This window comes from Electrona antarctica, assembly GCF_951216825.1.
Source record: "Electrona antarctica genome assembly, chromosome: 13".
In the NCBI taxonomy this organism is placed as follows: domain Eukaryota; kingdom Metazoa; phylum Chordata; class Actinopteri; order Myctophiformes; family Myctophidae; genus Electrona; species Electrona antarctica.
Window position 1 is genome coordinate 30,608,941 of NC_136794.1, and position 13,710 is coordinate 30,622,650.

Consider the following 13,710-nt stretch of genomic DNA (forward strand, 5'->3'; position numbering starts at 1 on the left):
GAAGTGCCCTTGAACAAGGCATTGAACCACTACGATGAAATGTGTTCTATGAGCAGGGCCTGGCTGGAAACAAGTTCTTGAGCTTAGCCCAGATACCCTGGGTAAATATAGATTTCATTTCATTTCATTTCATTACATATGGAGCTGCAACGGGAACTCCTGTTTATGGTTGAGTTGTAGTGACACGAGCATGACGACGTGGTCCGCCGGCAAGCCAATTTTAATATATTGCCTATAATGAGACGCTAAATAGGGACGCCAGGTTGAAAGTGGTCACTTGTGTCTGTGGAAATTATAAATACATAAATATATAAATATTAAACGAGTATTTCACCTAAAACATGACTTATTTTGTTATGAATTACACACCCCATGAAGCCTTCAATTCATGGTGATATTTATTGTTTTTGTCACTGGAAGGAGACCCCCGGGCAGATCAAGGACCAAGGATATTATCTCCAAACTGGCCTTGGAACGCCTAGGGGCCTAGGGAAGATGAAGTTACTAATGGTGTCCTGGAGAGGGAAGTCTGGAGCTCTTTCCTGGAACTGTTGCCCCCGCGGCCCGACTCTGGAGAAGCGGTTCAAGGATGGATTGTCGAATGCCTAAGGCAATAATTTGATGACCGACGGAGTCTCTGGTCAACAAATGATTGTTCTAGGAATGCGACAAAAACAAAACAATTTCTGCAAGGCGTCATGGGGTGTGTGATTGTTAGAAGTAAGTTTTTTGGGGGCGAACTATTCCTTTAACAAGATCTAGTGACTACGTACATCGTAATAACTACATTGGATCGATTGGAACATGGGTTCATTTCTTTTATTTCCTGAAAAGTAACAGTTTTCTGTACATGCAAGGTTTCCACCAGACGGGGAGGCCCAGCCCAAAACGCAGGGAACAGGATAATTAGTCACACCAGGCTTGGTGTGAGAAGGACAGGGAGACGGATGTATTGATCTTCTGGTAAGGGGGGATTGGGGGGGGGGGGGATTGGGGGGCAGAGTCAGGACTCAGGAGTCATGATCAATCTTATGAACGGAGTCTCTCATTCCGTGATGGAAGCTTTTATGTGTGTGTGCGCACACACACACACACACACACACACACACACACACACACACACACACACACACACACACACACACACACACACACACACACACACACACACACACACACACACACACACACACACACACACACACACACACACACACACGTCCGTGTTGTCGCACAGATGCAAGCCTACATACCTAAGGTATAGATAAACATGCATGCACGCACACACACACACATTTGTATTAGTATTGTGAGGACATCAACAATTCAGAATGGTAATTTTATGTGACAGCTATACAGCTGTAGGTGTAAAAGGCATCCCTAACAACCATAACCTAAAATATGTATTATTTGTTTTAAACAACCGTTTTAAGAAAATTATCATCACAATGTGTACTTCTCAAATTCTACTGTACTTGCTGGCGCGCGCACGCATGCACGCACGCATGCACGCACGCACGCACGCACGCGCACACTACTAAGAGCTTGGTATACTACTTGTCAGAAGGAGACAAATGTCTATGTGAGTAAAAGACTCCCAGAGGTTAGATCTGGGGGGTTGGGGATGGTGTGTGTGTGTGTGTGTGTGTGTGTGTGTGTGTGTGTGTGTGTGTGTGTGTGGGGGGGTCTTTTACTTGGGGGCGGGGGCTTTAACTTGCACTAGCTTTTATCGTTGAGAGTTAAAAGCCTTCCGCGAGCAGAAAACCAAGCACTCCCCAAACCTTGCATCATTGAGAAAGACAATTTAAATATTTAATATACTGTATATAGTCATAGTCCGGTGGAAACCTTGTATAACACACATATTATTTAGTCACAAGCTCTTGTTAATACAGTACTTTACACAGGTTCAATATTTATAAAAACCCATCGTCACATTTAACATCTACTATCTACTATTCTACTATTGTTCCTAATTACTGCATGGCACCGACGAAGGCCATTCATTTATGAAGAAAAGAAAGAAACTTGAAATACAGTCAGAAATACAAGGTTTCTGCCTGACAGCGACAATATATACAGTATATATACACAATATACAGTTTGTGTATTATTTATACAGCTGGGGGTTGATAGTGATGGTAAATGCTCTCAGATATAGACTGTTTGCATATGGGGGTTATCTGGTGGCTGGTCACAGGTGGGCTTCATCTGATTAGACGGTGCTGATGCATATCAGTAGGAGCAGCCAAGCAGCGGGACTGTAATTCATCTTGCTGTGATACGCCACAGATACAGAACAGGAGGGGGTGCAGCTGGGTGCATATTAAACCAACTCAGTGCCAGAGTTGGACAAAGTTGGCTACTCAAACCCTTCAAGTGCTAGATTCAAAGTATACAGATACTCCCGGTCAAGTAGTACTCTAACTACAGCAGTGGACCCAGAGGTAGAGCGGCCGTCTTGGAATCCGAAGGTTCCTAGTTCGACACATGGCTCCTCCAGGCTAAGTGTCCAAGTGTCCTTGAGCAGCCTACTGCCAATCAAACTACCTTTGTTGGTTTCCTCCGCTAGCAGTGTGTGAATGGGTGAATGTCAAGTACATTGTACGTCGCTCTGATGGGTTGGAACAACTAGAAAGGCGCTATATTAATGCAGTCCATTTACCAATTAGTTGCTCAGGCAAATTGACCAAAAATATTGATTGATTATAAATCGATTATTTGATTATATTATCTACAAAATGTGCAATAACCGATTAAATCAAATAGTTAAATTAGCTGTTGGACCACTACCAGCTGGTGTTGCTTTCTTTTCTTCTCTATTATTTTCAACATGTACAGTAGTAGCCCCTGATGCTAGATAGGAGGGTGTGGAGGGCAGCGATTCAGGAGTCCCGAGTTGGTGTTGTTGGCCAATGGCCATGCCGCAGCCTCGCATCGCATCGGTGGTCTCAGCTTGTGTCACATGTAAGAAAGAAAGGGGGGCTCCTCCGAAGGGAGGAGTAAAAAAAAAGGTTGTGAACCCCAGACGTAGTATAAGTAGAATGGAGGAGGTATCATGGTGTGGTGTGATGTTGTCCTAAGGGGTGGTGGTAGGCGTGGGGATCAGATCAGTGACAGCATGCTAAGCTGCAGGGACACCAACAGCACTGCCACCGTAACACAGCTAATTGACAGGCTGGCATGGGAGGAAGCTCCAGTCACTTTCACGCCCCCTCCCTGGCTCCCCCCCACCCCCCCCTTCCCAGCTGCCTCCGACAGGGGAAGGCGGGTGGTCGAACAAAACGGTAGAGAATTAGAAGTGCTCAGATTTACTAAGAACTAAAAGTAGCACTACCACGATACAATGATATGGTAGTATAGCACCCAAATTGAGAACAAATTGAGAAAGTTCTCACTCTTCTGCTCTGCCACCAAATTGTGGAATGCCCTGAAAGAAGGCATCCATTAAAGGATGTGCATCACTGGTCTCTTTCAAAACTAGCCTGAGAAAAAAAGAAAAAAAAAACATCTACCAGGAGACCACAAGGGGAGGTAAATATAAAGGAGGTGTCATTCACTGCCACCGTTTTTTGTTTTTCTCCTTTGTACATTCAGTATAGTGTTTTATTGATGACATCATGTGTATTGTATGGATTGTTTATGCTATGTTGATAAATTGAATACATAGAAACAATAGAAAGTCCCCAGGACTTTTTTTCTAATGTTCCCCCCAGAATATGGATATACAACTAAGCTTTACTTGGCAGTAATTAAAGCTGTCAAATAATCATAGTGGAGTACAACACCCCCCCCCCCACACACACACACACACACACACACACAAAAAGTACAATATTTGACTGGACTAAAAGTATAGTGCATCAAAACATGGACATACTCAAAAACGTACCCAAAGAAAGTACCTTAAAATTGCTCAGAAGTGTACGTGAGTAAATGTCACTTTCCACCATGGGTGGTTGAAGGGGGGGTTGTGGGGGGGTTGTGGGGGCAAAGGGGCAGGCAGGCGGTGCTGAGGGACATTTTGGAAACGGTTCCAGTGTGTGTGTGTGTGTGTGGGGGGGGGGCAGTACAGACGTGCAGAACCCACTAGAGAACCAGATGTCACTCTCCCAGCCATCTACTCATGTGTAGCACTCTCTCCAAGAGAGACATGTCACCCCGAGAGACAGAGTCGGCGCCAGCTGAACAGCACTCCACAACACACACACACACACACACACACACACACACACACACACACACACACACACACACACACACACACACACACACACACACACACACACACACACACACACACACACACACACACACACACACACACACACACACACACACACACACAGCAGCGGTGGCCGAACGGATAGCGGCGCGGTCTAGATACCGGAAGGTTCCCAGTTCGAATCAGCCGTCCGACACGTTAAAATTACCACCGCTGAAATGCCCTTGAACAAGGCATCAACCACTACGATGAAATGTGTTCTATGAGCAGGGCCTGGCTGGAAACAAGTTCTTGAGCTTAGCCCAGATACCCTGGGTAAATATAGATTTCATTTCATTTCATTTCATTTCATTTCATTACACACACACACACACACACACACACACACACACACACACACACACAGCTACACTTGTGAGGACATGCAGCAACCTTTTAGGATGCCAAACACTGAACGCTGACAACGCTTTTTCTTTTTTAATTTCTTTTTCATTGTGAGCTTGTAGATAGGCTGAGTGCATGGGTACTGGCACGGAAATAAGTATAAATTAGGCGCAACGCCAACCAACCCAAGCCCTAAACCTAATGTCTAATCTATGTCTATGTCTAATCCTGACCTCAACCTGAATCTGTTCCTAATTGTGAGCCTATAACTGACCTAATCTTTGTTGAAAGATGGAAGAACCGTTTCCCTTGTGAGGACCAGGAAAAGTGTCCTCATAATGTCTATTTCACTTAGTCTTATGGGGACATAATGGGCTACGCACACACACACACACACACACACACACACACACACACACACACACACACACACACACACACACACACACACACACACACACACACACACACACACACACACACACACACACACACACACACACACACACACACACACACACACACACACACACACACACACACACACACACACACACACACACACAGTTTGTACAGGGATATGTTTGTAGCCGGACAAGACAACGGCTGAAATGTGAGACACAGACAGCTCCCCTCGGCTGCTGTTTTATTGCTAAATCAAACTGGACAGTTTTACTGAGCGCACCGTAAAATCCTCAGTGTTAAGTTAACTAAGAGTGTAAAACACGGACCAGAATGGGCCCATGAGAGTTAAATTATAATTTCTTTGATTTGATTGTTTATAAACCCTATGCCCCCCCCCCCCCCCCCCCCCCCCCCACACACACACACACCCACTGCCACCTCCACCTCATATAATAGTAGATATACAAGCCCACAACATGTCACAAAGTTGAGACACTTTAGGGAAGGCCAGGTATGCTGGTCTGGTATCAACTGCAGGCTTCATTATTTGGTCCAGGAGTTATACTTGGTCCAGGTCCACTTTTTTTTTTTAAACACCAAATCAAAAATTGCAGATCTGCTATTTTGGACAAAATCTGCTATTTTTGGCGAATGCCCCCCCCCCCCCCCCCCCCCCCCCCTCAAAAAAATAAATAAAATAAAAAATAAGAAATGTAGGATACTAAGCTCAGTCATTTTCCTCAGATTACATTTTGTGATGTATAAGCATTGCTTGCGAGTGAGGTAGACGCATGTTCGTTCATCCATCATGGGAACCAGAGGGTGTACTGTCTCGGACGGTACGCCCGGTCTAGCAGCCGCTCGCTCCTCCTAATCTGTACAGAAAACCAGTGGCCAGCCAGCCCGCACTTGACAATCAGTCACCATATTGATTTGCATTCACGTGTTTGGGTTGATTTCGCTGCCATATGATAGATGGGAGACGAGGGAATCCGCATCATCTGGGGGCTCACGTCATTAAACATTCAATTACCTATAAAAACACAGCCTCTCTCCTCCGCCCACAAAAGGACAGCTGGATGCAGATTAATGACAGATTATGCAGAGAGGCCCTTTAAATGTTGTCCCTGTTAACCTCCGTTTTATAGATCACCTCAGAGGCCATGCCATGGCTGTTTAGTTAACTCCATGAATATATGTAGAAGGCAGGGATCTGTCCTTGCTGAGAGCACAATGTGGTAATGCAGCAGCAAACACAGCTGAGAGTCAAGAGCAAACCAACCCGTTGCTTCTGCTTATAAAAAAAACAACATGCAAAGAGCCGAAAGTGCTGGCGGCTCCATCTCAGCGGCAGCCCCACAGCCCAGTACACGAACAATTACTCAGAAAAGGATATATACTAATCTATTTATTCATGCCTTGTTAAGTCAGCTTTATCGGACACGATTAATCTGAGTCAATAATGTAATCTTTAATTATAAAGCATGGTGTTAATACCTACATCAAATAATGATGGTGGTGGACCACAACAACTCTCTCCACAGCAGCTCATTATGGATGATCATGCACTGGATGAGACCAGCCAGCTCATTTTATCCACCAGTCTTTGTTAGTTTAGTCCACGCAATAGGTATTGTTGTGAGTAGTGAAATTAGGAATGCTGCACAAATTCCCTTATTTTACCAACCATGTTCTAAAATTCAAAAAAGGGATTTTGAATTATTATTATCTGCTTTCATTAATTTTATATATATATATATAATATATATATTTTACAAAAATGTGCAACTACAGTACAAAAAGAAAACAAGAAAGAAAATCCCTTGCAAAATAAAACCATAAGAAGCTAATTAAAGATATCCCATCAAAGAATATCTGATTAGAACAATTTAAATGTCAGAAAACATCTCAATCGCATGTAATTAAGCTGAGGTCCCGAGAGTGCCGCCTGGACATTACCTAAATAATACATCTGGAGCTCCCAGAATGATCAACTGCGACAGCACACCAATCCCCATATCAGCATCACCAGGCAAAGAATAACGGCGAAAATGCTACAGCGCGATACTGTTGCATTTGTGAGTACACTCATACTGTATGCATGTGTATATGCATTACTACACCGCCACACAAAAGCGTCAAAAGTAGCAGATCTACAAGCTCGAAGGTTCTGAGCTTGTCATTCTGCTGCTTTTGCCATTTTTTGCCATTTGAATCCTGAAAAGTAACCGTTTTGGAGGTTTACACCCGGCAGAAATGATGTGTTTGTGTGCGCGCGTGTCTGTCTGCGTGCACGTGCACAATCACATGTGATTAATAGCACACTGACTGTGATGATACATAGCATGCTTCCTTCCCTGCGGTCGGAGCCGACACATGATGAAAAGAGGAGGAAATACACGTGAGAGATGTTGATGTGTATACAGTACAATACATACAGCCCTTTGCCCGGGCTCTAACATCTGCCAGTTGGACTGCTCTCCCCTTCCCTGTCCCAGTGCTCCCAGTAATAACCCCACCCCCCCTACCTTCCCCCTCCCCACACTCTCCCAGTTGCATACTGTCCTCGGAGAGGAGAGGGCTGAGTGACCTGTCAAGCGAGGAGGCATCAAGCAGCCAGTGATAAATGTAACTGACAACCAACTCAAAATAAATGCAGTTTACATACATAGCTGACAGGGAAGAGAGGAACTATTTTGGGGGCAAAAACATGAATAAATAAAAAGAAAAATGTCAAGCGTAAAAAAGAAAGAACAGCCGATTCACAAGCTCACGCGTTGTGAGCTTATCGATCAGCTATTTTCGCTATTTTACATGATGAAGTACACGTGTAGGGCTCAACCTGTATAATGTCACGGGTGGATCTTTAATTTCGACCAAGTAACCCCAGTGTCAGAAGGGGAGCTATGGTTCATTGGCTTCTATGATTGACCAGAGGACAGCCTGGTTCATGGACGTCTGCTAAATACCAAGTACTTACTTGTCAAGCATGTTTCACACAATGTTTTTTTTCTCATTTGAAGACCAGTGACAAGCTACAACAGTGGTTTGCATCACATCCCGGAGGACATCCTCCACAAACTATCATGAACTTTCAAAGTCGTTTCATTTCAGACCAAGTTTCACCATATTGTTTATTTATTGCTCTCTGGTGTCACAGGTACTGGAATTGACACATGGGGGGAAACTCGTCCTTCGAAGGCGCTACGAAGATGGAGAAATGGTACGTCAACACAACAACATTGTGGAGAAAGTTATGCTTGCTGTGTGGTGTCGCCGTTGTGTCTCTGCACTGCGTAACGTTTCTTACACCGTCCCATCAAAGGTAATGCAGGGCCATTGCCGTGATAAGCAACAATGCTTAGGTCTCAGGGAAGGTGAGCATATCAATGTTCAACATACCCTATTAAGGCCTGACACCCATGCTTTATCATCACTAAAGCAATTGCATATTCCTATTCCTGCCGGAGAGATGGGGGAAATCCATCTCTTGCAAGGACAGAGCCTTTAATAAATAGTGCACACAACGCAGGCATACACTCACTCACTAGCCTCTCTCTCTCTCTGTTTGTGTCTTGCATACACACAAGTCTCCCTCTCTCTCAACCCAGCCACCCAGCCACCCTGCCACGCACGCTCACGCGCACACACACACGCACGCACACACACACACACACACACACACACACACACACACACACACACACACACACACACACACACACACACACACACACACACACACACACACACACACACACACACACACACACACACACACACACACACACACACACACACACACACACACACGCACACACGCACACACACCCTCTCTTATGAAAATTGTTTCATTCCTTTTAGTCAATCTGGCTAATGCAAAAATCATGTATGTCTGTCTCTAAATATTTAATCGCAACAGTAAGATTGAAATACAACGTTAGTTGGAACTCCTCCCCCCCACCACCCCTCTGAAAGGTACACAAGCTCAGAGAGAGGCAGTGGCTCTGCAATGTCAGAGAGAGAGAGAGAGAGAGAGAGAGAGAGAGAGAGAGAGAGAGAGAGAGAGAGAGAGAGAGAGAGAGAGGAGACGAGAGAGAGAGAGAGAGAGAGAGAGAGAGAGAGAGAGAGCTGGAGACGAGAGGGCTGAGGTAGAGAGAATGAGCCGGCTATTTCAGAACGTGATTATTTTGTTGCCGTGCTCTCTTGTCGGAGACAGCATTAAAACCACAGTTTGTCTTGGAAAAGTATACGACCACACACACAGGCACACTCTATTTCCCTTCCCTTGGAAGCTGGCCCCTTGTTCCGTGACATATTAGATTCTGGTGCGCACTGAAATACAAGGCTGGAGGGAAATGCACTGTTGCTGCTGCTGCTTTAGAACTTGATAAAAGACACGTAACGGCAGAGACTAATATGAAGCCCAGAGCCATGAATCCTGCACACACAAAAATGTTTCCCAGAAGCCACATAGAAATGCCTATCACAAAAGCTCGACTTTCAAGAAAGACAAGAAGTGTCCTACACATTCCTCAGATGTGCAAAATTGCTTTATTCAAACAAAATGTATGCCAGAATAAAACTAGTTGGATATGCCTCGTTAAAGAGTTAAAGATTTGACGTTGGAAAGTGGCAAAGAATTTGATAAGTAACGGCTACATGATGTCTATAATGAGACATCTGCATTGCAAGAAGTTTGAGAAAACTTTTCCCCTTACTGACTCACCACAGAGAAGTCCTCCACGGAGCAGTTCTGCCCGCTGAAGTTGCAGCTCATGAGCATCTCCTCCAGCTGGTGGCCCGTCCTGTTGAAGATATCCTGCATGTCGGGGGCGGGATACTCCAAATCGGTGGGCTTGTGCCCGTCCTTGTTTTTGGGCGGCAGACCTGTCAGGTTCGCCAGGTGGTAGATGTCGGCGTCGGTGAGTGCGGAGAAGCGGAAACGGTTGATGTTGCAGATGGTCACAGCGGGGAAGACCATCTCGGGGGTGGCTTCTTCGTTCAGAGCCGTGACATGAGGGTGCTCCAGGTAAGAGATGGCACACTTAGCCGCATGGTAGAGAAAGAGTGCCAGGGACACCACAAAGGCAAGAGCCCAAAGGGTCTGCCGGATGCCCAGGCGGCCAGAGACAAAGATGTGGTTAATCCCGTGTAGGGAGCAGGAGTTGGCAAATCCGGCCAAGTCCTTGGCCGGAGGTGCGCAGCTCTCCTCGATCAGACTCTCCCTGTCCCCATCCTGCTTGACTTTCTGCTTCTCATCCTCCTCTGCAAATTTGATTTTGCAAACAAATTCGATAGGCATGGGGGCAGCCAGGTCTGCGTTTGGGGGGTGTTGTTGTAGATTTTCTTTTGGGGGGGGTGGCAGCTGTCAGCCTTGCATTCACACTCCTCTTCTTCCTCCTCCTGTTGGCGTTTGTCCTCCTCGGAACAGGATACAACAGAACTTCTGGAAAGAAGAAAAAAAAGAGTGAGGAGAGAGGAGAGTTTGCTGTTGCTGCTGCCGCTGCCTGTGCTGTGACTGATCCTGACGCTGCTGCCTCTCTGCCTGCACGGCTCGTAGTGACTACAGCGCTGCTGCTACTGCTGCTATGACTTACTGTGTGTGTGTGTGTGCTGCTGCTGCCTCTGTGCTCTGGATGCTTGTCTCACTACTTGATCAGCTCGCACAGTCCTGCTTATCAGCAGTAATACAGCTGTCAGAAAAAATAAAAAAGAGGAAGAAAACAGCACACCCCCTTGCGCCCCTGATTCCGACTCTTGGATGAAAATGTAACGTTTTGAGACATGCCCAAAGAAAATTCCCTTATGGGGAGGGAGTGGGGGGGGTCTGGTCTGCTTAATTCATAAGGAGACAAACACATCTGATTATTTGCTCTTCACTGTGGTTGGCAAGACAACTTTGCTCGGTCATCCCCCATGCTTCCCACGGAACCCCCTCCCCCCCAACCATTGCTTAATTCACTTGTTTGGAACACTCTCCCACTCCTTAACCAGCATAAAAGTCGATGGCAAAGGTTGTTCTGGAAACCTTTCATCTCCATATTATTAATTATATGTTTTCGTAAATGAATGCCCTACTTGTTCATGTTGCAGCATCACAACGCTATGTGCTTGCAGATCTGCTACTTTTGCTATTTTCTTATTTGAATCCTGGAAAGAAACCCTTTTGGACATTATGAGGTTTCCACCGGACAGAGACGATATAGACCATTTTAGGCACACAATCAATTAGCAATTTCCCACGGCTGGGCGAAATCACCCAGTGCCAGATGTCTTGTATAGGCTGCTAATTAGAATAATACAAGCATACAAGTCAATAGTTTAATTATAAAACCTAAAAGTACAAGATCAATTCGGACTGTGCAATGGACTGTACAATCATGGTTGATAATGGTCGTTTTTCAACTGAAGTTGATAACCTCCATATAGCTCAATCTTATCAGCTGGTACAGTAGATCAAAAGGAGGTGGATGCATGTCCACCACTGACATAGGGCTTAAGTGGAAATAAATAACCGCTAATTGGAACAATGATGAGGAGTGAGAGAAGTGTAGAACAAGCACTAGGCATCAATGTGCTGTTTGGAACATAGGAAGAAGGGGGAAACAGTGAAAGACAATTATATCGATCGGGCTCACACATCTGTCAGAGATTAAGAGAGGCAGCACAATGGTCTTTTCTTATCAGGAGCTAATGGTAGCATCACAGGCTCCCGCACGAATTTGAATTAGTAGGACGACCATCTCCCTCCGATCTGGAGCTCCCGATGCTGCTGCTGAAGATGCTGAAATAAACTATTGATCCGCCCCATCATCCCATGATCCTTTACAGTCTTCCCTCTGTGCTCGTTAATGGCCCATTTCCAAGTTGCCAAACAAAATTATGCAAATGAGGGGCACAAGAGTGGAGCTCCCTAATGCATGTTATTTCCCTTTAAAATGGGATTAGTCATGCGGGTCACATCGCCCGAGCGCCGGGACCTTTAGAGAAGAGGCATATTTAAAGGTGAATTGAAGTGCTCTGAAGACACGCGCACCCCGAGTCAACGCTGTGACTGTGAGAGCGTAGGAGACGCAGGATTACTCCAGACTGACGTGAAGAGCTAAACGTGGGCTAGGAGTGATCCTGGAAATCCTACCCCAGCTTATTTCTCCTGATGATGATGAGTATGAACTATGGAGAAGCATATCATGAATTAGATTTGTTTTCTCTTTTTTTGAGTGGTGCAAACCACTCCAACAACCAGCTTTGTCTGTATGTTTGTGTACCTGTGTACCTACGTGTCCGTGCACAGGTGAGCATGGTTGCTATGGTTAGTGTGTAACGTCACTGACATAGCTGATCAGACTATATAAGACCTTGCACCACTCAGTTCACACGGGTGTGATTTTTACTGTAACTAACGCACATCACACATTTACTTTTCTTTGTATCAGTTATAGTTTCTGTGAGAAGAAGTGGGCTAGAGTAAGAGCATGATAGAAAGGAGAACAAAACTCTGGATAGACACGGGTCCAAAAAGAAAATCTAAAAGTACACACACACACACACACACACACACACACACACACACACACACACACACACACACACACACACACACACACACACACACACACACACACACACACACACACACACACACACGGTACATATCTTGTATATTACAATAGCTAAACTATTGAAAAGTAGTAATTGCAACGGTTTAAAGGGCCCCTCATCAGTTGGTTTTAAATCCCCCTATATATTATTAAAAACGAGACAGTGACTGAAAGTTCTCACGGCCAACACACATTTTTCTTCCTGTGTATTTTCTCCGATCTAAGTCATCACACTTCTTCCAGCATTTTTTATTCTGCCATCTGGAGAGTGATAGACCCTTAATGGCTTGTTCTCCCCCCGCCACAGAGAGATACGCACAGATATCTAGGATATTGCCTTCACTTGGAAAAAAAAGAAGGGGGGACGATGAATTGCTGCATGTTTCAGCCATGCCTTTGGCGCACGGCAGGGTCCGCTGGACATGGGATGTTTTATGACGTCCTTCCCCCAGAGGATGCTGGGGACGTATTTACAGTCGCACGGTGGGTGCTGATCATCATTCCACACAGGAGGGGAGAGGGGAAAAGAGAGAGGGAGGGGCGATGACTAAATACCAAATGTGAAGCATACAAAAAAGAAAAGGAACACATTGTGGCCACATCTGGTGAATGGAAATTTTCAAACAGCGGATGATGGCATTATGTGTGTTTATATGCGAGGTCTATTTGTGCCAACAACGCTCACATCCCCTGATCCCCTGGCTGGCCAATAACCTTTATACCCAACCCCTCTGCTGGTTAAAGTCCCAATATTACATGGCACAAATAAAATGTCACTGAACTGTAATATCTATCCTTCCACTCAGCCATCCGCGCGTGCGTGCGTGCGTGCGCGCACGCACGCACGCACGCACGCACGCACGCACGCACGCACGCACGCACGCACGCACGCACACACGCACACACGCACACACACACACACACACACACACACACACACACACACACACACACACACACACACACACACACACACACACACACACACACACACACACACACACACACACACACACGCACACACGCGCACACACACACACACACACACACACACACAGCTCTCAACATGTCACAGATCAGTAGTTTCCAGTG

General features: G+C 45.5%; 1 protein-coding gene across 1 annotated transcript in view; it reads right to left on the reverse strand.

The window, feature by feature from the left end:
• The window catches only part of asic4a (acid-sensing (proton-gated) ion channel family member 4a), a gene marked incomplete at its 3' end in the record, with an annotated part of 343,382 nt that overhangs the window by 136,950 nt on the left and 192,722 nt on the right, over positions 1 to 13,710 (reverse strand). Inside the window, exon 5 of the mRNA XM_079517753.1 lies at positions 9,744 to 10,463. Coding sequence (XP_079373879.1) covers positions 9,744 to 10,319 — 576 coding nt within the window. The 5' untranslated portion in view covers positions 10,320 to 10,463. The remainder of the gene's footprint in view (positions 1 to 9,743; positions 10,464 to 13,710) is intronic.